This window comes from Rhinatrema bivittatum, chromosome 4, assembly GCF_901001135.1.
Source record: "Rhinatrema bivittatum chromosome 4, aRhiBiv1.1, whole genome shotgun sequence".
In the NCBI taxonomy this organism is placed as follows: Eukaryota; Metazoa; Chordata; class Amphibia; order Gymnophiona; family Rhinatrematidae; genus Rhinatrema; species Rhinatrema bivittatum.
In genome coordinates this window covers 133,107,351-133,133,814 of record NC_042618.1, presented here as the reverse complement: position 1 = coordinate 133,133,814, position 26,464 = coordinate 133,107,351, and the positions used below count along the sequence as shown (strand labels likewise).

Sequence of the window (26,464 nt, the reverse complement as noted above, 5' to 3'; positions counted from 1 at the left end):
AGCATGAAATACCCATATAATTTTCCTCCTTACAAGACCCTGATCTACCTCCTCCCCGGAGATTTGAGGGTGGGAGCAGGTACGCAGGATCATTGGCAGAAGGAGCCCTCATCTCCCCACAGAGCGCTTCCCCTTTCCAAGGGTCTTATATCCCGCCCTGCCCTCCACCCATCTTCCCGCGCCCCGTCCCCTTCTTACATCCGAGAGGGGAAAATCTCGATCCTGTCCTTGCCAGACATGTTTGTGTGTTTCGGGCTCGGGCCTTGGTGAACGGGCTTCTCTGCAGCGGCTCGGCGTTGGTTCCGGCCTCTCCCCTCCGCAGTATCCTGTCTCCCAGATCGGCTCGAGGGCGCCGGGGACGCTCCCTGATTCTGTCACCCGCAGTCTCCTAACACGCTCACGTGATTCCACCGGTCACCACAGCAACGTACAATGTCAGCTGACAAGCACTTACTTCCGCTTCCGGAAGTATGTGGTTTCCTCCGCTGTTAAGTGCCGTAGCCTTGAGGAATCCCAGGCAATGGGGCTCTCCTCTCTCACTGTTTGACCCGGGCGAGCTCACCTCGCTTTTCCCCTACACTGTTAGGAGCGCGTCTCGTCTTTCTGCTTTATGCAAAAGTTCTCCGACCTCAGCAGCCTACATTGCAGGTTGCAAGGCTGGTATATAAAGAGAATCGACACAAGCCAACATAATTGATTAAATATGGAGCTGACGGGACTATAAACAAATGTTAGTGTTCCGCAGCCCAGTCCGCGTCCCTTCTCACTAGCGCTGCTTCTGCCAGGCCAGCCGAAAGTCTTTCAAGCCTCAGTTACGAGAGACACCGCTGCCCGGCTCGTGAGCGGCGCTCTTCATTTCACTGCCCCGCCTCTTTTCTGTATGACGCGTTCTTGACCCGTCAGCCTCTTCCTGCTCTGTGGTTCTCGCTGCGCTTGGAGACGGGCTCGGGTCGTGACGCCTGCGCAGTGAACGGAGCGAGGAGCGCACGCTGATGAAACAGTCTGGAGCGTGAGCGCGTGATACCGGCGAAAATAAAAAGTGCTATCGGTGGCGGAAGAGCGTGAGGTAGCTTCTTCACTAGCGCGGTCTGTGGGAATTTTAAAAGGTGACTGAGGTAGACCGCGTCACATTGGAAGCTGCGCCGCCGGTAGCGCCTTGGGCCTGCGGAGAGGCCTGGCTGCGGGCCGGCGCAAAGGGAGAGGCTCGACTATGGCGAGTTTTGAGAGGGTGGGAAGAGGCCCGCCGGAGTGGCCTATGATCTTGTAAAGTTATTTCTCTCGCCGCTCGATGTCTTTCCGCTTCCGCAGACCCCGGGACCTGCTGGTTGGCTTAGAAGAGACTTATAAACTCCTTCACCAGGGAGTATACATTTCCTGCCCTAGAGTGCCACAAACCGATCTGTATCAGGGTATCCACAGTATATATGTATGAGGTATATTTGCAAGCACTGCTTCTATTGTATGTAAATATGTCATATAAGAACCATTGTACTGGGTCAGACCAACAGTCCAGTAAGCCCAGTATCCTTTTCCCACCAGTGGTCAATGCAGTTCACAAGTAACTGGCAAGATCCCATTAGTAGATAGATTCCATGCTGCCAATGGCTAGGAGTAAGCAGTGGCTTTCCCCAAGTCTGTTTGGTTTAATAAAGGTTTATGGACTTCTCTTCCAGGCATTTGTGTAAAACGTTAAATTAAGCTACAGTGACAGTCTTTTTACCACATCCTCTGGCAATGAATTTCAGAACTTATGTGTTTTATTTATTTAATAACTTTTATATACTGGCATTAGTGAGCAACATCATGCCGGTTCACATTTTAACAAAATGAGTGGAAAATACAGTAAAACAAGGAGATAAGGGAGGGGAGTCAAAAGCCAACTGGGCAACAATAGTAAAGGTTTGAGAGAGAGAATAAAATAACACAATCACAAGGCAAATTCAAAAAAACTGAAAAATTACAACAAATTCAACATGATATTTGCAACAGAATAGAGAAGGATACAAAGAGATTAAAATCTATTAATTTAATTAACTTAATTGTACATTGACATTTTTTTCTGATTTCTTTTAAATGTGCTACTTAGTAATCTTATGGAGTGTCCCCTAGTCTTTTTACTTTTTGAAAGTTGAAACAACAGATATGTCTTTACACATTCTATTTCACTCATGATTTTATAAACTGTCATCTCTCTCCTTACCCATCTCTTCTCCATGCTGAATAGCCTTAATCTTTATCCTAGCCTCATAGAGGAGCTGTTCCAGTTTCTTTATCATTTTATTTTCCCTTCTCTGTACCTTTTCTAGTTCGCTATATCTTTTTTTGAAATGCGGTGACCAGAATTGGACAGAGTACTCTAGGTGCAGTCGTATCATGGAGCAATATTGAGGCAGTATGATATTCTAGGTTTTATTTTCCATTCCTTTGCTAATAATTCCTTGCTTTTGATTTGCCTTTTTGGTCATCACCATGGATTTCAACATATTGCCCATGATGACCTCTACATCCTTTTTCTATTGGTTAGTAACTTCTAATATGGAACCTAACATTGTGAACTACAGTTAAGATAATTTTTCCCTATGTGCATTAGGGATGTGCATCCGTTTAAAACAAAAGTGCAAAACTTGATAAGGCTAATTCATTTTAAACTAATGCATCAGGCCTCACTTAGGGCATAGGCTGAGGTCCAAACAAGGGCCACAGCCTAAGCCCGAGCATGATGCCAGGGTGTCGGCAGAGGCATGGGCCAATGCCTCGACCGGGACCCCCAAAAATTAAAAACAAAACAAAAAAAACTTACCTGATCCATTGGGTATCTGAACATACATCAAAATGGTGCCATCTACTGGGGTGAATGTGCTGGAGTTAATTACCTCTGGCACAACCCCAACGGATGCCATCATTTGGCATTGAGCCGAAGAAGAGGACCTGAAGAGGAGCTTCCAGGCCTGGGCCGAGTGCCGTGTGCCTGGACCTGGCCTCTTGACAGAGGCCCTGGCATCAGGCCTGGTGTTGGGACTCAGCCTCTGGTCAGATTACAGTGTCAGGCCTGGGCTCGGGCTCCAGCCGAGGCCCCAGCATCAGTACCCACCTCTGTGTCACGGCATCTGGCCTGGGTCCAAGCTGAAACCCTGGCATCAGGATCCAGCCTCTGAGTCGGGTTACAGCATTGGGCCTGGGCTCAGGTTCTGGCTGAGGCCCTGGCATCGGGATATGGCATCCGGGTTGGGTCACGGTGTTGGGCATGGGATCTGGCCTCCGGGTCAGGTTGCAGCATCAGGACCCAACCTTCGGGCTGGGTTACATCATTGGGCTCAGGCTTGGCTTTGGCCTAGGCCTTGCTGGTGAATCCCCACCGAGCCGGGGAGAATCCTGGCCCCGGCATTTTTCTGGGTGGGTGAGAAGGGTGGCTTTGCTTTTGTTTTATGGCCGTTTTTGTTTTTTATTGCTTGATTTGTGTTTTTCACATGAAATGAATCAAGCAATCCACGAACTGAAATTCGTAGGGGGAAAAACCTCCAGAAAATGAATTGAATAACGGAAATTTTTTTTCCCCTGCACATCCCTAATGTGCATCACTTTGCATCTGTCCACATAAAATTTCATCTGCCATTTGGATGCTAAGTCTCCCAGCTTCACAAGGTCCTCCTGCAATTTCTCACAATTTGCTAGTAATTTAACAACTTGGAATAATTTTGTGTTGTATGCAGATTTGATCACCTCACTACTTGCTCCTATTTCTGGATCCAGTAAGGGTCTCTAGGACACTCCAGTATTTACCCTCTTCTATTGAGAAACCTGGCCAATTAATCCTACTTTGTTTCCTATCTTTTAACCAGTTCACAGTCCACAATAGAATATTGCCTCCTACCTGTGACTTTTTAATTTCCTGAGGAGCCTCTTATAAGAGAAGCCTTCTGAAAATCCAGATACACTATATCCATCAGCTAAGCATTATCCACATGTTTTTTAACCCTTTCAAAAAATATAGTAGATTGGTGAGATAAGACTTCTCTTGGGCAAAGCCATATTGGCTCTGTCCCATTAAACCATACTTATCCCTATGTTCAATAATTTAATTCTTTATAATAGTTTTGCAGTGTTTTCCAGCATCATCTTCAGGTTCACCTGCCTATAGTTTGCCAGATCAGCCCTGGAGCCCTCTTTAAAGACTGGAGGGTGGCCAATGTTACACCAATCTTCAGGTACAATAGATGATTTTAATGATAGGTTTCAAATTACTAGTAGTAGATATGCAGTTCATTTTCTTTTTGTTCTTTTAGAGCTCTGGGGTGTAAACCATCTAGTCCAGGTGATTTACTACTCTTCAGTTTGTCCATTTGGCCTATTGCTGCTTCTAGGTTTTCTGTGATTTTGTTTCAGATCATCATCATTAAATACCTGTTTCTGATGCAGGTATCTCCAACATCCTCTTTAATAAACATTAAAGCAAAGAATTAATTTAGTCTTCCTGTTATTTATTTAATTTTTGTAATTATACTACTTTTTACATGGATTGTTTGATGCAGTTTACCAATAAAAGAAACACAATTGGTATAAAATAATATACATTAGTAAAAATGAGAATATATAAGATATATTACTCTGTCTTCCTTAAATGTCTCTCTTATCTCTCAATCATCAAATGGTTCACCAGGCTTCCTGCTTTGGATGTATTTGAAAAAGATTTTATTATGAGTTTTTGCTTCTACAGCAAATTTTTTTCAAATTCTCTTTTTGCCTACCTTATCAATGTTTTTGCATCTAACTTGCCAGTGCTTATGCTTTTTCCTGTTTTTCTCATTTGGATCCTTTTTCCATTCTTTGAACAAACTTTACACCTCACCTTTTAACCATGCTGACAGTCATTTGGTCTCCTTCCACCTTTTTTTAATATGTGGAATACATCTGATCTGGGCTTCCAAGATGGTATTTTTAAACAATGTCCATACATGATGCAAACACTTTTTTAGTTTTTTAATTGTTTATTTTTTGTAACTATTCATTTTATTGAAGTCTTCCTTTTGAAAGTCAAATGCTAGAACAGTTTTCCTTAATGTCCCCCCTCTAGTTATTAAGTCAAATTTGATTGCCTTTTGATCACTATTACCAACTGGCTCCACTACTGTTATCTCTTGCACTAAATTCTGCATTTTACTAAGGATTTACTTTAAAATAGCTTCCCTTCTTGCCAGTTTCTGGACCATCTGTTCCATGAAGCAGTTATTTATTTAATCTAGAAATGTTACCTCCCCAGCAAGTCCTGATGTGATATTTACCCAGTCAACATTGTGATAATTGAAATTTCCTATTATTGCTATGTTGCCAAATTTGTTAGATTCCCTAGTTTCATTATCTGTTCATTCTGGCCAGGCAGACAACAATATATACTCACCAGTATAATGTTTTCCCATCACACATGGATTTTATGTCCATAAAGATTCCATTGTACATTTAGTCACTTGCAGGATCTTTATCCTGATTGACATCCTTAACATGTAATACCACCCCCTCTCCCCCCCACCAATTTAATCCACCTTTCATTGCGATATGATTTGTAACCTGGTATCATACTGTCCTATTAGCTATCCTCCTTTCAGGAGGTCTCCAAGATGCCAGTTATGTCTATTATGCTATACATTCTATCATTTTTTTAGACTTCTGGCATTTACATATAGAGATTTAAAAGTGAGTTTGGGGTTTTTTTGTTTGTATTTACAGACTTCCTAGCAATTGATAACGATAATTTGGAATCTTTTAACTCAATCTGCTCTTAGGTATATTCATTGTGGATATCCTGAAAACCACAACTGTATATAGCACTGCAGGACCAGAATGGCTTATCCCTGTCCTATCTTCTTGCATCTTCGGATACCCTTATTTTAATTGAGTAATGTTGCTATATGCTGATATAGTTTGATGTTTGTATGAAGAGTGTTCATGATACTGTGTTATGGTTTAGAAGAAAATTTAATAAGACTAAGTGATGAAAAAAAAACCTTATTTTAAGAGTTTCTGGCTGTTGCTCCCATTCTGTATTTTAGGATTAAAAGTCCTGTGCATATTTATAGTATCTGAACATTCTGGGTGAGGGTAAAGTGGTTTTAAATCATCTGCTCTGTTTTTACACACTAATCTTGTAATTAATGCATTTGCTTTAGGCTCCCTGCTATTTGTAGTCATAGCAGCAGCAGAACAAAGTGAATTCTACATCAATCCTGCAGTAAGTACCTAGAGGTATGTTCACTGTTGTATAAAAGCTGCTGCTGCTGCAGGTGACTTATATAATAGAGAACACACCTCTCTACGTGCAACTAGTTACTCCAGGATTAATGTAGAACTCACTCTGCTCTCCTACTCTTGTGGATTTAGATATGGGCAACATAAACAATTACATAGCATGCCAAATTTTGAAGGTTCCAAATGCCTAGGCCAAAGAGGAGTGCAACTGTGCCAAGGAGGAGTCTGTGTCCATTGTCCACTATAAAGGGGCTCATCTATGGCACTCTGTGGGGGGAGGGGAAAGTGAAAGGGGACCTTCCCCCACTTTCCTATCTCTAGGGTCTCCCACTCCTGAACCCTGCCTTTGGATGTCAAAATGTTAAATACAACCCTGTGTTGTATTGTTCCAGGACTGACTAATGCTAGATTAAATGTATGTGAATGGAGTTTTGGTGTCTATTCCAGAATTACATTTTAAAACAGATGGAAGCTATACCATATTTCTCCTGTACAGCATTCAAGAATGCCACTTGCAAGCTGGTTAAATGTGGCTGGTATTCTTGAATGATGACTACAGCCAGCTCTTCCCTCCACATACCTCTTTCATGCAACTAGTCAATGATCTGTTCTGGTATTACTTTTCTAAGTCGAAATGCGAGCAGCCTAGCATTGAGCACAGACTGGCCTTGTGGCAGCTTTGCCCCCTTTTTTCAGTTTCCTTTTCCGAAAGGAAACCAATGGGAGGAGACAGGGAACAGGGCTACTGCAGGGACTGTGAGCACACACCAGCTTGGAATCCTGTGCCGAGTACAAAATTGCTAGCAGTTCTTTGCTTAAAAGCAATGCCTGAACACCTTTGCTGGGCACCAATCTGATGTGGGTAAATTTCCCTGGACGTACCCGGATCAGTCCAGACTGTGGGTTGAGCCTCCTATCCAGCAGATGGAGACAGACCAAAACTGAAAGGGTATCCCATATCAGGACAGAGCCTACCCTGCATCCCTTCAGTATTCGTCTGTCTCCAGCAGATGCAGGCAGCTGAACCTGCGGTTGCCCTTCTTATCTTTTCCCTGAGGGGATCTTATACCATTTCTTTACAGGATCAAGCAAGTATTAGCTCTTGTCTATGTAAAAAAATAAATAAATAAAAGAGGAGTTACATTTGAAAGATTTCTATCTATTTTTCTAGGAGACAGTCCTGTCTCCTCGCTCTGCTGGGGGCCTAGGGGGGCTTTGCCCCTTGAAATCTTCAGCCTAGGCTCCCATTCCCGGTGACCTTCTGGGGTGATACTGGTGGTCCAGTCAATCCCCCTTGGCTAGCTGTCCACTTAGGGCCGGGGATTGGAAAGTTTCCCCCTGCACTGCTGTGTTTGGGGGAAAAAAAAAAAGGAATATTTTTTTAAACTGAGCCCTATTGTACTGCTTTTGAGAACCGTGGACAGCTCGTGCAGCATTCAGTCTCTGCCTACGCTGACCGGCCGGCACAGCTCAGCTCAGCTGATTTTTCTCCTTACAGCAATTTTTTTTTCTGAACGTGGCATGCGTTCCTGCATATGTGCCTGCGGGGAGCCTGCCACGAGGCTTTCCCTTGCAGGTCTCTGCTCCGGGTGCCTGCTGGGTGGGGAGGGCCCCTGCTCGGCACCCCCATCTACTACGACCCGGGGACGAGCTGCACGCCATGTGGCCAGTCCGTTCCCGACCGGAAAAACCGCGGGAACGGTGGCCATTTTGGAAACAGGCTCAGATGCTGAAATGGGGCTGCAGGAGGAAGATAAGCCCGATTCTTTAATTTCTCCACCCGATTTGAGCCCCCCTCATTCCCTGGAGGGGGGTCTGACTCTTCCCCCCTCCCCGGGAAGCCAAAGTCTCGTTTTTCCACAGAGTTTGTGCTCCTTATGCACAGATCTTATCTTGCTAGTCTGCAGGAGGAGGAGGAACCCCCATAGGGCCCCACCCCCCGCTTAAGAACCCACAGTTTTCTCCTCCGCAACCTCCTAAGGAGCCGGAAGGTGCAGGGCTCCGTTAGAGTTAGGGTGGTCCCGGGGATCCAGCCGTCTCCGGATCCCCCTCAGCCGCTATCAGTTCCTGATCCGGATGCTGATCCTCTGCTTCCAATGTCCCCCCTTGAGGGGGACGATCCGTGGGTGCTCTGCATATTTCAGAGGGAGGAACTGGAACCACTCATTCCTTTTATATTGCAGGAACTGGGAGTCGAGGTGCCCCCTGAGGATATGGTTACGGCCGCAATGCCTCCTAACGCGGACCCAGTCCTGGCGAGACTTAGGGCTCCTCCATGTACATTTTCATTCCGTCCTATGCACAAACTGATGCTTCTTTGGGAATGGGCGTCCCCGGAGGCAGGACTACGAGTGGGTAGGGCTATGGACAAGCTCTACCCTCTCCCTGAGGAATGCTTGAATATGCTTAAGATGCCTAAGGTGGATTCTTCCGATTCGGCAGTGACCAAGCACACCACCAATTCCGGTGGTGGGGGCTACGGCCTTGAAGGATGTTCAGGACTGTAAATTGGAATTTTATCTCAAGCGTATCTTTGAAGTCTTGTCCCTCGGTGTTCGGGCAACAATCTGCAGCAGTCTCATGCAGCGGGCAAGCCTCAGGTGGGTTCAGCAATTGCTCAGCACCCAATATCTCCCGTCTGCAGAGGCTGGAAGGAGCGATAGCGTATGGGGTGGATGCCCTTTATGATCTTCTACTGGTACAAGCTAGAGCCATGGTCTCCGCTGTCTCTGCCAGACGTCTCCTCTGGCTGAGAAATTGGTCTGCAGATGCTTCTTCTAAAGCGCAGTTGGGCACTCTCCCCTTCAAGGGTCAGTTGCTTTTTGGTGAGGACCTAGAGCAGCTTATTAAATCTCTGGGAGAAAATAAGGTTCATAAGCTGCCGGAAGACCGCCCGAAACAGTCTAGGATTTTCTTCCCCTCTCGCACTCGCTTCAGAGGTCAACGTAGATATAACACCAGAGCATGGGGTTCTTTTCCGAGAGGCAATGCTTCCAGATCCCAATCCTGGTCTCATTCCTTTCGATTACGTCGACCCTTCCAGGATAGTAGCCAGCAACACTCGGCCACAAAGTCCTCCTCCCAATGAAATACGGCCGTTCCATTCCTCCGCTTTAAATTTAGGTGGACGGCTGTCCCTGTTTCTCGAGGAATGGGCCAAGATAACGGATCAGTGGGTCCTAGAGGTAATAGAAAAAGGCTACGCGTTAGAATTTGCTCAAGATCTGCCGGACCTTCGCCTAATCTCCCCCTGCGGAAGTCTGAAGAGGCCTGCGGTCGATCAGACCCTGAGCAGACTGCTGGAACTGGGTGCCATAGTCCCTGTACTGGTGGAGGAACAAGGATCCAGTCAATATTCCATCTACTTCGTCGTCCCCAAAAAAGGAAGGCTCCTTTCGTCCAGTTTTGGATCTCAAACGTGTCAACCGGGCTCTCAAGATTCCCCATTTTCGAATGAAAACCCTGAGGGCAGTAATAGCGGCGGGTCGCTCAGGAAATTCCTGGCATCGCTCGACCTGACGGAGGCCTGCTTACACATTCCAATTCGCTGCGACCATCAGCGGTACCTCCGGTTCGAGATCCTGGACCAAGATTTCCAGTTTCGAGCGTTCCCATTTGGTCTCGCCACGGCGCCGCACACTTTCACCAAGGTCATGGTGGTAATGGCGGCCTCCCTTCGTCGAGACGGAGTGCTAGTCCACCCTTACCTGGACGATTGGCTCATCAGGGCCAAATCGGAGTCTCTCTGCAAGCTGGCGGTCAGAAGGGTCCTGACTGTTCTGACCTCCCTGGGGTAGATAATCAACTTTCCCAAGAGCAAGCTGCAGCTTTCGCAGACTCTGGGATTCTTGGGGGCGTGATTCGACACTCGAGTCGGCAAGGTCTTCCTCCCAGACTCGCGGGCGCTCAAACTCGGGGGACAAGTGCGCACCTTTCTCTCACTAGCACTGCCCACGGCCTGGGACTATCTCCAGGTTTGGGGTCCATGGCCTCCACTATCAATCTGGTCCCTTGGGCTTTTGCGCATATGCGTCCGTTACAGAAAGCTTTGCTGTCCCGCTGGAAGCTGATGTCGGAGTAGTTTCGTATGCCTCTCCCGCTATCCAAGTCTACCGTCGCTGAACTGCGATGGTGGCTCTCGCCTGCCCGCCTCTTGAAGGGGGTGTCCCTTCAGACTCTGCAGTGGATCGTTGTCATGACGGACGCCAGTCTATCCGGCTGGGGAGCGGTGTGCCAGACCCAGTCTACACAGGGCTACTGGTCCCCAGCCCAATCTCGCTGGCACATCAATCGATTGTAAGCTTGGACAGTATGCCTGGCTCTCAAGGTCTTCCTTCCCTTACTCCATTACAAGGCGGTGCGGATACTCTCTGACAACTCCACAGTGTCCCTCATCAATTGACAGGGAGACACCAGGAGTTGCCTAGTGGCTCTGGAAGCCAGAAAGCTCTTCGATTGGGCGGAGCATCACCTAGAGCGTCTAGCAGTGCCACCCATTGCGGAGAAAGAGAATGTTCAAGCCGATTTCCTCAGTCGCCAGAGGTTAGATCCCGGGAGTGGGAGTTGTCAGACAGGGCGATGGATCTGATGGCCACAATGAACAATGCAAAAGCGCCCTGGATCTTCAGCCGCAGAAGGGAACATTGCGTGGAAGGAGTGGATGCCTTGAGATGTTCTCCTATACGTATTCCCTCCTTGGCCACTGGTGGGAAAAGTGCTCAGAAGAATCGAGCTCCTTCATGGTCCCATAATTCTAGTGGCTCCAGAGTGGCCTCGCAGACTGTGGTTTATGGATCTGGTAAACCTTGTGACGGATGGCCCTCTCCGCCTCGGTCATCTCCCCCACGTTCTTTGGCAGGGTCCCGTATTTTTCGATCAGGCGGATCGCTTTTGTCTAGCGGCCTGGCTTTTGAACGGCGGAGGTTGAGAAAGAAGGGATATAAGGAAGAAGTTATATCCACGCTTTTGAGAGCCCGGAAGCCGGCTACCTCTCTCGCTTATGTCTGAGTCTGGAAGGTGTTCGAAAATGTGTGTGCCGCTTCGGGAGTGTTGGCCCATAAGGCTCCGGTTTCCCAGGTCCTTTCCTTCCTCCAGAACGGTCTCTCCAAGGGTCTGTCTTTCAGTTCCTTGGGGTGCAGGTCTCTGCTCTTGGCTCCCTCATAGGCAACATTGATGGTTACTCAATGGCGGCTCATCCGGATGTTGTTTGCTTCCTCAAGGAGGCCAAACACTTGAAGCTGCCGGTACTGGCTACTTGTCCCTCGTGGAGTCTTAACTTGGTTTTTCCGATTCAGGGGTTTCTCTCAAGACGGGTATCCGCCTTCTTGCCAAAAGTCGTGTCGTCTTTTCACGTCAATCAGTCAGTAGAACTTCTGGCTTTTTCTTCTAAAGACATCGCAAGCACATCTGAGGGTGATCTGCACCGCCTGGATGTGAAACGGGTTTTGCTCCGTTACCTCCAGGTTCCGAATGAGTTCCGGGTCTTGGATCACCTATTTGTCCTATGGAGATGCCCAAATAAGGGAAATAAGGCTACAAAGACCACTATTGCACGGTGAATTTTTTCTCTTGATATTAAAGGCACCAGAAGCATCTAACCAGATGACAATGAGAATAAATCTCTCTGCAAGAGTGTTGTTCATACAGAATTCTGTCAATTGTTCAATTGTTTCACTTTCTCAGTTTTCTTGTTACTTGCTTGATCTTTGGGGAGTTATATCTGCTTTGAAAGTACTTTATACTGAAGGGATGCAGGGTAGGCTCTGTCTTGATAAGGGATACCCTTTCAGTTTTGGTCTGTCTCCATCTGCTGGACAGGAGGCTCAACCCACGGTCTGGACTGATCCATGGTACTACAGGATCGAAAATTAGCAGGTAAGAACCAATTTTCCTTTTCTTGGGGTTATTGGGATTTGTCCATAGTGTGACTGGAACAGGGACTGAAACCAGATTAATCCAGAAATGACTGCTGGAGTGACTAATTCAGAAGTAGAAGGATTTTTTTGATTGAAATGCTATTTATAAACAGAAAAGTTTGATGTGAAGAAACTTCAGAGCTGAATATTTTTTTGGGGTCATGATTCAAGAAAGTCCAAATTACCTCACAGAGGGGCCAATGTTATAAGGTGCACTGAAGGTGCCGCAGGTTTGTGTGCGGATGTACGTGTGTTTGCATGCGCAAAACCCTAAACGAGGTGTAATAAGGGATTTATGCATGGGAAAAAAGTGCATACGAACATGCTTGCAGACCTGCATTTTTTTTCTGCGCGAATGCATGCTAACGGCATGCAAAGGAGGCAGCTAATCATAGGCAATGCAGGGAGCTGTGCTAAAGCTAGTGCGGGTTTTTTAATGCGTGAGTTTTACCGCCATGGTCAGGGCACGAGTTAAGTGTCAGCGCTGACTTAGGGGACCTATGTCGGCGTCCGAGCGTTCCGAAAACCACCTAGTTGAGTACCTATCTTAGTGTCTGAGTGGCCAGATTAACTAGGCATGTTTCTGGGCGCCCAATCGTATAGATTCGCGACCAACTAAGCACTTAACTGAGTGCCTGAGCAGAAAGATTAGCTAGGTTCTCTTCTGGGCACCAATCTCGCTGCTATACCAGTGTGACTTGGCATCCATGAAAATATTTGCTATGTTTTCTGCAGCACAGTTAATTGAAATATTAAAAATACTTTCCAGGGTCATACTTTCACTTAATAGGGAGACCTGTTTGCTTGCTCGCTTTTAGGCATGGATTATTGACGCGGGTTTTGAGCGCGGATGCAGCCGCTTATTAAATAGTTCTCTGTATACCCGGATCAGGCCAGACAGTGGGTTGAGCCTCCTGTCCAGTAGATGGAGACAGAGAAAAACTGAAAGGGTATCCTATATCAGGACAGAGTCTACCCTGCATCCCTTCAGACAGATGATGAAATGCTAAGAGAAATCAGGGAAGCAAACCAATTTGGCAGTGCATTAATAATGGGAGATTTCAATTACCCCAATATTGACTGGGTAAATGTAACATCAGGACTTGCTAGAGACATAAAGTTCCTCGATGTAATAAATGATTGCTTCATGGAGCAATTGGTTCAGGAACCAACAAGAGAGGGAGCTATTTTAGATTTAATTCTTAGTGGAACGCAAGATTTGGTGAGAGAAGTAACGGTGGTGGGGGCCACTTGGCAACAGTGATCATAACATGATCACATTTAAACTAATAACTGGAAGGGGGACAATAAGTAAATTTGCAGCTCTAACACTAAATTTTAAAAAGGGAAACTTTGATAAAATGAGAAAAATAGAAAAAAACGGAAAGGCGCAGTTGCAAAGGTTAAAAGTGTTCAACAGGCTTGGACATTGTTTAAAAATACAATCCTAGAGGCGCAGTCCATATGTATTCCATGCATTAAGAAAGGTGGAAGGAAGGCAAAACGCTTACAGTCATGATTAAAAGGTGAGGTGAAAGAGGCTATTTTAGCCAAAAAAAAATCCTTCAAAAATTGGAAGAAGGATCCATCTGAAGAAAATAGGATAAAGCATAAGCATTGTCAAGGTAAGTGTAAAACATTGATAAGACAGGTGCAGAGAGAATTTGAAATGAAGTTGGCCGTAGAGGCAAAAACTCATAATAAAAACTTTTTAAAATATATCCAAAGCAAGAAACCTGTGAGGGAGTCAGTTGGACCATTAGATGACAGAGGGGTTTAAGGGGCTCTTAGGGAAAATAAGGCCATTGCAGAAAGACTAAATGAATTCTTTGCCGCCGTGTTTACTAATGAGGATGTTGGGGAGATATCAGTTCCAGAGATGGTTTTCAGGGGTGATGAGTCAGAAGAACTGAACAAAATCACTGTGAACCTGGAAGATGTAGTAGGCCAGATTGACAAACTAAAGAGTAGCAAATCACCTGGACCGAATGGTGTGCATCCTAGGGTTCTGAAGGAACTCAAAAATGAAATTTCTGATCTATTAGTTAAAATTTGTAACCTATCATTAAAATCATCCATTGTACCTGAAGACTGGAGGGTGGCCAATGTAACCCCAATATTTAAAAAAGGCTCCAGGGGTGATCCGGGTAACTATAGATCAGTGAGCCTGACTTCAGTGCCGGGAAAAATAGTGGAAACTATTCTCAAGATCAAATCGTAGAGCATATAGAAAGACATGATTTAATGGGACACAGTCAACATGGATTTACCCAAGGGAAGTCTTGCCTAATAAATCTGCTTCATTTAGTTGAAGGGGTTAATAAACATGTGGATAAAGGTGAACCGGTAGATGTAGTGTATTTGGATTTTCAGAAGGCGTTTGACAAAGTCCCTCATGAGAGGCTTCTACGAAAACTAAAAAGTCATGGGATAGGAGGCGATGTCCTTTCGTGGATTACAAACTGGTTAAAAGACAGGAAACAGAGAGTAGGATGAAATGGTCAATTTTCTCAGTGGAAAAGAGTAAACAGTGGAGTGCCTCAGGGATCTGTACTTGGACCGGTGCTTTTCAATATATATATATATATATATATATATATATATATATATATAAATGATCTGGAAAGGAATACGATGAGTGAGGTTATCAAATTTGCGGATGATATAAAATTATTCAGAGTAGTTAAATCACAAGCAGACTGTGATACATTACAGTAGGACCTTGCAAGACTGGAAGATTGGGCATCCAAATGGCAGATGAAATTTAATGTGGACAAGTGCAAGGTGTTGCATATAGGGAAAAATAACCCTTGCTGTAGTTACATGATGTTAAGTTCCATATTAGGAGCTACCACGCAGGAAAAAGATCTAGGCATCATAGTGGATAATACTTTAAAATCGTCGGCTCAGTGTGCTGCAGCAGTCAAAAAAGCAAATAGAATGTTAGGAATTATTAGGAAGGGAATGGTTAATAGAACGGAAAATGTCATAATGCCTCTGTATCGCTCCTGGTGAGACCGCACCTTGAATACTGTGTACAATTCTGGTCGGCGCATCTCAAAAAAGATATAGTTGCGATGGAGAAGGTACAGAGAAGGGCAACCAAAATGATAAAGGGGATGGAACAGCTCCCCTATGAGGAAAGGCTGAAGAGGTTAGGGCTGTTCAGCTTGGAGAAGAGACGGCTGAGGGGGGATATGATAGAGGTCTTTAAGATCATGAGAGGTCTTGAACAAGTAGATGTGACTCGGTTATTTACACTTTGTGTAAATAATAGAATAATAATACTTTCGAATAATAGGACTAGGGGGCATTGGCATTCCATGAAGTTAGCAAGTAGCACGTTTAAGACTAATCGGAGAAAATTCTTTTTCACTCAACGCACAATAAAGCTCTGGAATTTGTTGCCAGAGGATGTGGTTAGTGTAGCTGGGTTTAAAAAGGTTTGGATAAGTTATTGGAGGAGAAGTCCATTAATGGCTATTAATCAATTATACTTAGGGAATAGCCACTGTTATTAATTGCATCAGTAGCATGTGTTCTTAGTGTTTTGGTAATTGCCAGGTTCTTGTGGCCTGGTTTTGGCCTCTGTTGGAAACAGGATGCTGGGCTTGATGGACCCAGCATGGCAATTTCTTATGTTCTTAGTATTTCTCTGTCTCCAGCAGATGCAGGCAGCTGAACCTGTGGTTCCCTTCGCTTTTCAATTTGTTTCTCCCTGTGAGCTTCTTCTCCTTCTTCTCTTTGCAGGATCAAGCAAGTATTACTTCTATATTTAAAAAAAAAAAAAAAAAAAAAAGATTTTAAACAAAGCCTGTCTTTGTCAAAATTCAAGACTCCTGTGTTCAGGGAGACAGCTGTCTCCTCGCTCTTATGATATCCTAGGGGGGCTTGTTTATTCAGCCTAGCATCCCTTCCCGGTGACCTGCTTGTCCGTGGGGCGATACTGCTGGTCCAGTCACTACCCCTCCTTGCCTGCAGTGCACTTGAGATACTCCATACCTCAAGTGTTTAGCAGGGAAACTCATTTCCCCTGCAATTGTTAAAGTTTAATTGCAAAAAAAAAAGACAAGGCGTATCGCGGCAGAGACAAGCTATATTTATCCCTGATCTGAGGACAGGGAAAGCAGCGCAGCATGGTTCGTTCACATGTTCCCGCTTTCTCGGGCAGCTCAGCCCAGCTGATTCACTCTCAGCGGCAGCTCCTACCTTTAATCATGCCGCGGTCTAATTCCTGCCTTGCCTGCGGGGAGCCTGCGATTCGGCTCTCCCGCGATGGGCTGTGTTCGGAGTGTTTGCCCGGCGGGGAGGGGCCCTCCGCGGCAGCGGGGAAGTCGGCAACCTGTTCTTGTGCTCCTAAATGCATGGCCAGGCCTTCCCCTTCACTGAAAACCGCGGCAACTGCAGCCATTTTGGGGGCAGGTTCTTAATCAGACTCTGGGCTCCAGGGCTCAGGAGAGCCTGATTTAACTATTTCCCCACTGAATTTAAGCCCAGTCAGAGCCCCGGAGGGGGTTCCTGATCCTAATCTTTCTCCCCTCCCCCCCCCCCCCTTTACCCGGGAAATCCAGGCCTCATTTTTCCACTGAATTTGTGCTTTTAATGCACAAATCTTATCTGGCCAGCCTGCAGGAGGAGGATGTTACTTCTCCACGTCCTGTCCCCCCCCCCCCCCCAGCAAAAATCCCTCGGGTGCCTACTCCGCAGCCTCCTCCTGTGCCAGATGGGCAGGGCCCCGTCAGGGTGGTACCGGGAGGCCTGCCCCCCCCCCCCCCCCCCCCAACCGCCTGCGATCCCCGATCCGGACTCTGGCTTGCTCCCGGGTCCTCCACTCGAGGGTGACGACCCACGTGTTCTCCATTTGTTCCAAAGGGAAGAGCTGGACCCACTCATCCCCTTTATTTTGGACAAGCTCGGTATTGAAGTGCCATGCCTTCTATGCCAACTAACGTGGACCCGGGACTTAGGGCTCCTCCACGTATGTTCTCGTTTTACCCTATGCACAGGCAGCTGCTCCTCCGGGAATGGGAGTCTCCTGAGGCGGGGCTTCCGCGTAGGTAGAGCGATGGACAAGATCTATCCCCTCCCTGATCAATGCCTAGACATGTTTAAAGTTCCTAAGGTGGACGCTTCCGTCTCCGCGGTCACTAAACACACCACCATCCCAGTGGTGGGAGCTATGGCACTGAAAGATATTCAAGACCACAAACTCAAGCTTTATCTCAAACGCATCTTTGAAGTCTTGGCCTTAGGGGTCCAGGCGATAATCTGCAGCAGTCTCATGCAGCGGGCAAGCCTTAAGTGGGTTCATCAATTGCTCAGCACCCAGGACTCCCATCTGCAGAGGTGGAGCAGGCAGAACGATTGGAGGCAGCAGTTGCCTATGGGGCTGATGCCCTATATGATTTGCTCAGAGTGCAGGCCAGGGCTATGATTTCAGCGGTGTCGGCCAGGCGCCTCCTCTGGTTGCGCATTTGGTCTGCGGATTCCTCCTCCAAGTCGCAGTTGCGCACTCTTCCCCTCAAGGGCAAGTTGCTTTTTGGTGAGGACCTTGAACAGCTTATTAAATCCTTAGGAGAGAACAAAGTTCGTAAGCTGCTGAAGGACCGCCCGAAACAGTCTAAGTCCTTTTTTCCTTCAAGTTCTCATTTTAGAGGCCAGCGCTGGTTTAATAGGAGAGCGCGGAGATCCTTTCTAAGGGGTACCTCCTCCAGATTCCAGTCCTGGTCTCATTCCTTTCGTGGCCAACATCCCTTCCAGGAGGGATACCCGCAACACTCTGACACGAAGTCCTCTTCCCAGTGAAATACGGCCGACCCATTCCTCTGTTCCTGACTTAGGTAGACGGCTGTCCCTGTTTCTCGAGGAATGGGTCAAAATCACGTCGGACCAGTGGGTCCTCGAGGTGATAGAGAAAGGTTACGGTTTAGAATTTGCTCGAGATCTCCCAGACCTCCATATAATCTCTCCCTGCGGAATGTGGAAGCGTCCAGCGGTCTGCCAGACTCTTGTCAGATTGCAAGAGCTTGGAGCCATAGTCCCTGTCCCGGTGGAGGAACAAGAATCCGGCCAGTATTCCATCTACTTCGTCATGCCCAAAAAGGACGATGCCTTCCATCCAATCTTGAATCTCAAGAGTGTCAACCAGGCCCTCAAGGTTCCCCATTTTCGAATGGAGACCCTGAGGGCAGTGATAGCAGCAGTTCGCTCAGACGAAAATCTGGCCTCGCTCGACTTAACGGAGGCTTAATTGCACATACTGATACACCACGACCATCAGAAGTATCTCTGGTTCAACATTCTGGGGCAACACTTCCAGTTCCAGGCGCTCCCATTCGGCCTTGCCACCACGCCATGGACTTTTACCAAGATCATGGTAGTAGTGGCAGCCGTTCTCCGCCGGGACAGAGTTCTAGTCCATCCTTACCTGATGATTGGCTCATTCAAGCCAAGTCGGAGATTCTTTGCAGGTTGGCGGTCGACAGGGTCTTGACTTTCCTAACCTCCCTTGGGTGGATAGTCAACTTTTCCAAGAGCAATCTTCAGCCCTCCCAGGTCCTGGAATTCCTGGGAGCATGCTTCGACACCGGGTCGGCAAGGTGTTCCTGCCAGACGCTCGGGCGCTCAAACGTATGGATCAAGTGCGCAATTTTCTCTCTCTCCCGCTACCCACGGCGTGGGATTACCTTCAGGTCCTGAGGTCCATGGCTTCCACTATCAATCTGGTTCCTTGGGCTTTTGCGCATATGAGTCCATTACAGAAAGCTTTGCTGTCCCGCTGGAAGCTGGTGTCGGAACAGTTTTGGATGCCCCTCCCACTCTCCGACTCTACCATCGCCGACATGCAATGATTGCTCTCGCTCGCTCACCTCCTGAAGGGGGGATGCCCCTACGGACTCCTCAGTGGATCATTGTTATGAGGGACACCAACCTCTCAGGCAGTGTGTCAAACTCAGTCTACGCAGGGATACTGGTCCCCAGTTCAATTCCGCTGGCACATCAATCGCCTGGCGGCCCAAGCGGTCCGTCTGGCAGTCAAGGTCTTTCTTCCTCTGATCCGTCGCAAGGCGGTGCGGGTGCTCTCGGACAATGCCACCACAGTAGCCTATATCAGTTGGCAGGGGGGCACCAGAAGTCGCTTGGTGGATCTGGAAGCCAGTAAGCTGTTCACCTGGGTTGAGCGTCACCTGGACCGCTTGGCAGCTTCCCACACTGCGGGGAAGGAGAATGTTCAAGTCGATTTCCTCAGTCGTTAGCGTCTAGATCCCGGAGAGTGGGAGTTCTCCGACAGAGCGATGGATCTGATCATATGCAGGTGGGGTCCCCCCCACTTAGACCTGTTGGCTACTCTAAACAATGCAAAAGCACCCAGATTCTTCAGCCGCAGAAGGGCACTGCTCGAAAGGAGTGGATGCTCTGGTTCTTCCCTGGCCTCACGACGTTCTCCTGTACGTGTTCCCTCCTTGGCTTCTGGTGGGAAAAGTTCTCAGAAGAATAGAACTTCATCGGGGAGCCGTCATTCTCGTGGCCCCCGAGTGGCCCCGCAGACCATGGTACGCGGATCTGGTGAACCTCGCAACGGACGGTCCTCTTTGCCTCGGCCATCTGTCACACCTTCTCTGGCAGGGTCCAGTATTTTTCGATTAGGCAGATCGCTTTTGTCTAGCGGCCTGGCTTTTGAACGCCAGTGACTAAGAAAGAAGAGATATAAAGAAGAAGTTATATCCACCCTGTTGCGGGCCCGTAAGACTTCTACCTCTCTCGCTTACGTCCGGGTTTGGAGAGTTTTTGAGACTGTGTGTGCTGAGTCCGGAGTGCCGGCACGCAAGGCTCCGGTCTCCCAAGTCCTCTCTTTTCTCCAGGATGGCCTTTCCAAGAGTCTGTCTTTCAGCTCCTTGCGGGTACAGGTTTCCGCTCTCTGATCCCTCCTAGGCAGTATCGATGGTTACGCAGTGGCGGCTCATCCGGATGTCACTCGATTCCTCAAGGGGGCCAAGCATTTGAAGCCACCGGCCCGGCCTACTTGCCCCTCGTGGAGCCTTAACTTGTGTTTCGAGTTCTTTGCGAGGCACCCTTTGAACCTCTCCGGCTGGCCACGCTTAATGATCTAACTCTCAAGACAGTTTTTCTCGTTTCCGCCAGGAGGGTGTCAGAGCTCCAAGCGCTGTCTTGTAGGGAGCCTTTTCTCCGTTTTTCTGATTATGGGGTCTCCCTTAAGATGGTACCGTCGTTCTTGCCAAAGGTTGTATCTTCCTTTCATGTCAATCTGTCGGTGGAACTTCCTGCTTTTTCTTCTGAAGACATTGCGAACACGCCTGGTGGTGACCTGCGGCGCCTGGATGTTAAACGAGTGCTGCTGCACTACTTACAGGTTACAAATGAGTTTTGGGTCTCTGATCATCTGATTGTCTTATGGAGTGGCCCAAATAGAGGAAACAAGGCTTCTAAGGCTACGATCGCTCGCTGGCTAAAGGAGGCGATTGCATAGACATATATCTGTCTGGGCCGGATGGTTCCGGAGGGCTTAAAGGCCCACTCTATATGTTCACAGGCTACTTCTTGGGCGGAGAGTCAGTCGGTCTCTCTGCAGGAAATCTGCAGAGCAGCTACGTGGAAGTCTCTGCATACTTTTGCTCATCATTATCGCCTCAATGTGCAGGTGCCAGTTTTTGGCTCCTTCGGAAGGCAGGTGCTTTGAGCGGGACTGTCTCGGTCCCACCCTGTTTAGGGTAGCTTTGATCATCCCACTGTCTGGATTGATCCGGGTACGTACAGGGAAAGGAAAATTGGTTCATACTTGCTAATTTTCGTTCCTGTAGTACCACGGATCAGTCCAGATTCCCTCCCATATTCTGTCTACAACGTCCGCTCGAAGCTCTCTTCACTTGTTTCGTGGCTCTCTCTGCTTCCTCTCAGAACTTTATTTACAGAGTTTTGAATTGTTCAATTTATCAGTTACTTGTTGCTTGCTTCTTCTTAAGCTGGTTATCTTTCTGTTTATCTGCTTTGATAACGTTTATACTGAAGGGATGCAGGGTAGGCTCTGTCCCGATATAGGATACCCTTTCAGTTTTTCTCTGTCTCCATCTGCTGGACAGGAGGCTCAACCCACTCTCTGGACTGATCCATGGTACTACAGGAATGAAAATTAGCAGGCAAGAACCAATTTTCCTTACCATGCTTAGGTACCTGCATTTTTCTGTATGTGCATGGATTTCTGTGTACAAATTATTTGCATAATTTATTTTTATTACATCCCACGGAAGCGGCAGCTTCAACTGCGTGCGCTGATCAAAACCCGAGCTCATAACTAGCGCCTGTTTTGCCGCGGGTCTTATTACATTGGCCCCAGAGAATGGTATTATTTTCTAATGTGGTATCCCATATATGATACTTGTGACGATAATTTAATATGGACCATTATCACTGTGTGCCTAATAATTAATGCTGTTCCAAACATAGCTGATCTCAAAAGGTCCAAATGTCAGTTACTAACATTTATTTGTTTATTTGCTTGAACCATTATTTAAGTAGTAATTAGATTCATAGTTTTGAGTCTATCTTCACACTTATTGATCACCAGCAGTAAAATGGATTTCTACCAAAAAAGGATTGGAATTCAAACCAAGGGTGTTTAAAATATATGCTTTCAGAAAATGGGACCACTTTGTGTTACAATTGGATTTTAATGACTTCTAAAAGTGATGTAAAGAAAAAATAAAAACCTCTACCACATTAACTCCTCAACCAAATCTGAGACCAGGGTTTTTCACCCAAAGTTTAGTTGCTGATGATGATACTCCCAAAGGATTTTAGTAAGAACTTTAAAAGTAAAATTTCTCATAGATATCAGCTGGGTGTTTTTGAACATGAGCTTTTATTTGAAATTAGATGCAAAATGGGATGAAGCATTTGTTGATTAGGACTATTATTAAGATCTGTTTGAAATGTTAATATTCCATACTAAACAGTCATGTTTTATTCTCCTTTTAGCATGCCAGGACTCAGTTGTAGGTTTTATCAGCACAAGTTTCCAGAAGTGGATGATGTAGTCATGGTGAATGTGCGCTCCATTGCAGAAATGGGAGCCTATGTTAGCCTTCTGGAGTACAACAACATTGAGGGTATGATCCTGCTCAGTGAGCTTTCCAGAAGACGGATCCGTTCCATCAACAAACTGATCCGCATTGGAAGGAATGAGTGTGTGGTCGTCATAAGGGTTGACAAAGACAAAGGTAAACAAGGATAATTTGCAAGTGTAATGAGTGTATTATGAGCAGTCACATTAAACAACCAAAAAATGACATGATGTTGTGGGAAGATTTCTGGAGGACTTTGAAGATGTTATCTAGAAATTGTACACTAATTTAGTAGTCCTGCCATTCTAATGCATTAACATAGTTACCAAGAAGTTGTTTTATTTTTATCCCAGGACAAGCAGGATGCTAGTCCTCAATATGGGTGACGTCACTGATGGAGTCCTAGTGCGGGAAAACTTTCTGTCAAAGTTTCTAGAAACTTTTGACTGGCACTGTGAGGCCACTGAGCATGCCCAGCATGCCATAATATTCTCTGCTACAGGGGTCTCACTCTAGTCTCCCTTTTTGCGCGCTGCTGTAAGCATCGCGGAGACAGGAGCCCTGTGAGTTTCTTTACTCACTTCTGACTGAAAAAGTCATTTTTTCCAAAGATTTTCTCCCATACGGGATCTCACTCCCCCTTTTCTCACTGGTCAGTGAGAAATTGATAGCGTTTTTATGTTAGTAAAGAGGATAAATTTTCTCACAAATTTTCTGCTTTCATCAACGGCTGTCTATACTGACATGGCTTCGGGTTTTAAAAAATGCCCGATTTGTAATCGGACCATTTCAGTCACAGACCCACACCTAGAGTGTGTCGTCTGTTTGGGTGAAAAACATGACATTTCGTCCTGCCAACAATGTCAAGAAATGACTCCGAAAGGAAGGAAACTTAGGCAAGAAAAAATGGATCATCTTTTTCACCTACAACTCCTTCCTTCACCTTCGACATCCACAAAATCATCCTCAGCAGGAGTTACAAAAAAAGTCCTGCTGAAGAAACGTCGACTGGAAGGATCTGGGGATCAAGCATCGCCAACACCGTCGACTGCATCGATAAGGTCAGTAACTGAAATAAGGCCTAAGCATAAGCATCGACATCGTCATGCCCCGACACCACCGTTAGCTCCCTCTCCGGGGGAACCAAGCGTGAAGCGGCAAAGACACAAAGATACACCGCTACCTTCCGGGCCTACTTCGGTACCACCTATACAGCCATCACAGGAGAGATCGTCTCCTCCTCCACCGGTGCCAGCCATTCCACCCATTCCACAGGACTTGTCGATACTCATCAAGGAAGCAGTAATGCAAGCCCTAAAAGAACAACTTTCGGCGACCACGCCAATGCCGGCGATATCGCCAATGCCGGTGACGTCTTCGATGCCGGTGACATCGCCGATGCCAGTGACATAGATTTCACTGCTGACCTCAATGTCGTTTCCAACTTCGATGCCTTCTGTCTTATCAGACACTATGTCGAAGGCTTCATCGGTTCCGGCACCAGTGCCCATCTTCACCGTTGCACCGACACATGCAAAAAAGGGAAAAACATCAGTGACTACAAGAAAACCATCGAAGACACCAATATCTTCGATGCCAAAGCCTTCACCAACGATGCCACTCCTTCCTGGGGCTCCAAGATCCACAGAGTCAGCACTACATAACATACTTATGAAAAGATATCAGGATTTATTGGATTCTTTACCATCTAATCCAAGAGAGGATAATACTGAGGACTCCTCTCCTGAAGATCCTTTACCAGGACCTTCTGGCCTTCCTCCCCCACCTAGGACTTCAGCACCTCCACAGCACACTCCAGAATATGATACTTGGAGTGACACTGCCTCAGACACATCATCAGAAGGTTTTATGTCTGACCCATCACCACCACATCCCAGAAAGCAATCTCCTCCAGAAGATTTCACTTTCACCACTTTTGTACAGGAGATGGCGGACTCCATCCCCTTTAAATTAGAAACAGAGCAGGACATCAGGCAACAAACCTTGGAGGTACTCCAATTTGTTGACCCTCTAAAACAGGTAGTAGCTATTCCAATACATGATGTTCTCATACAATTACAACATCGTCTGTGGGAACATCCCTGCTCTGTCCCAGCAGTAAATAAGAGAATGGACAGTACCTACCTAGTGCAATCCACTCCTGGATACCAGAAGTCACAACTTCCTCACCACTCAGTGGTGGTGGAATCAGCACAAAAGAGGTCAAAAAGAACAAGAATACATTCATCAAACCCCCCAGGCAAAGACCATAGATTTCTGGATTCCCTGGGTCGTAAAGTGTTTCAAGGAGTCATGTGGAACTCTAGGATTTCTTCCTATCAGCTCTACATGACCCAGTACCAACGAAATTTATGGAAACAAATTCAAGAATTTGTCCCATCTCTCCCTACTCAATATCAGGAGGCTGCCCAGGCCATCATCCACAAGGGTCTGGAGGCCGGAAAACATGAGGTCTGGGCGGCCTATGACTGCTTAGAAACAGCTTCAAGGGTGGCTGCATCAGGCATCAGTGCCAGGAGATGGGCATGGCTTAAGGCCTCAGACCTTAGACCGGAGGTTCAGGATAAGTTAGTGGATCTCCCCTGTCTGGGAGACAACCTTTTCGGATCCAAGGTCCAAGATGCTGTGTCTCAGCTAAAAGAACACACGGAAACACTGAGACAGCTTTCTTCCCTCCCACAGGACAGGACCCCCCTACGCACACTGGGCGTAGGCCTCAATGAAAGGACATCAGAAGACCTTTTTACCGGCAGTGGAGGCGTTACCCTCCTGCATCTGGACCCAGGCCTTCTAGAACACAACAAAGGCCACAACCAAGACAGCAGAGGGCAGCTAGGCCCCAACCTGCTCCACAGACAGGACCTGCTGCTGGTTTTTGAAACCACATCCAGAGAACTCAGCCTTTTCTCAAACCCTCAGCCGGAACTTCCAGTGGGAGACCGGCTATCCAAATTTTACAACAATTGGATGCTAATAACATCAGACCAATGGGTCTTATCAATAATATCTCGAGGATACCAACTCAATTTCCTCTCAGTTCCCATAGATTTTCCACCAAGTCAACTTCATCTCAGTGAAAATAAATTACAAGTAGAATTATCCACCCTTCTGAAAGCCAGGGCGGTAGAGCTGGTGCCCCGGACTCAGAACATAAGAACATAAGAAAATGCCATACTGGGTCAGACCAAGGGTCCATCAAGCCCAGCATCCTGCCCCCAACAGTGGCCAACCCAGGTCACAAGAACCTGGCAAGTACCCAAAAACCAAGTCTATTCCATGTAACCATTGCTAATGGCAGTGGCTATTCTCTAAGTGAATTTAATATCAGGTAATGGACTTCTCCTCCAAGAACTTATCCAGTCCTTTTTTTAAACACAGCTATATTAACTGCACTAACCACATCCTCCGGCAACAAATTCCAGAGTCTAATTGTGCGTTGAGTAAAAAAGAACTTTCTCCGATTAGTTTTAAATGTGCCCCATGCTAACTTCATGGAGTGCCCCCTAGTCTTTCTACTATCCGAAAGAGTAAATAACCGATTCACATCTACCCGTTCTAGACCTCTCATGATTTTAAACACCTCTATCATATCCCCCCTCAGTCGTCTCTTCTCCAAGCTGAAAAGTCCTAACCTCTTTAGTCTTTCCTCATAGGAGAGTTGTTCCATTCCCCTTATCATTTTGGTAGCCCTTCTCTGTACCTTCTCCATCGCAATTATGTCTTTTTTGAGATGCGGCGACCAGAATTGTACACAGTATTCAAGGTGCGCTCTCACCATGGAGCGATACAGAGGCATTATGACATTTTCCGTTTTATTCACCATTCCCTTTCTAATAATTCCCAACATTCTGTTTGCTTTTTTGACTGCCGCAGCACACTGTACCGACAATTTCAATGTGTTATCCACTATGACACCTAGATCTCTTTCTTGGGTTGTAGCACCCAGGCAGAGGATTTTATTCCCGTTATTTCCTCATTCCAAAGAAAACCGGAGGCCTTCGTCCCATCCTAGACCTCAGAAATCTCAACAAATTTCTAAAGAAGGAAAAGTTCAGGATGGTTTCTCTAGGCACCATGCTTCCACTTCTTCAGTCAGGAGATTGGCTTTGTTCTCTGGATCTTCAAGACGCTTACGTCACATTCCAATATTCCCTCCTCATCGCAAGTATCTGTGCTTCATGGTGGGTCAACAGCATTTCCAATACAGAG

The 26,464-nt window shown here is 46.6% G+C and overlaps 2 protein-coding genes across 3 annotated transcripts in view; one reads left to right on the top strand and one right to left on the bottom strand.

The window, feature by feature from the left end:
* The window catches only part of ATP6V1D (ATPase H+ transporting V1 subunit D), a 47,575-nt gene extending 46,725 nt beyond the window's left edge, over positions 1-850 (bottom strand). The window contains exon 1 of the mRNA XM_029598866.1: positions 199-850. Within this exon, the coding sequence (XP_029454726.1) occupies positions 199-239 (41 nt within the window). The 5' untranslated portion in view covers positions 240-850. The remainder of the gene's footprint in view (positions 1-198) is intronic.
* A 76-nt stretch (positions 851-926) lies between these two features.
* Positions 927-26,464, top strand: part of EIF2S1 (eukaryotic translation initiation factor 2 subunit alpha) — a 59,805-nt gene continuing 34,267 nt past the window's right edge. The window contains exons 1-2 of one of the 2 annotated variants that reach the window (XM_029598865.1): positions 927-1,066; positions 22,149-22,390. In XM_029598865.1, coding sequence (XP_029454725.1) covers positions 22,150-22,390 — 241 coding nt within the window. In that variant the 5' untranslated portion in view covers positions 927-1,066; position 22,149. Of the gene's footprint in view, positions 1,107-22,148; positions 22,391-26,464 lie in introns of both variants that reach the window. The other variant, XM_029598864.1, reaches the window with a different exon arrangement.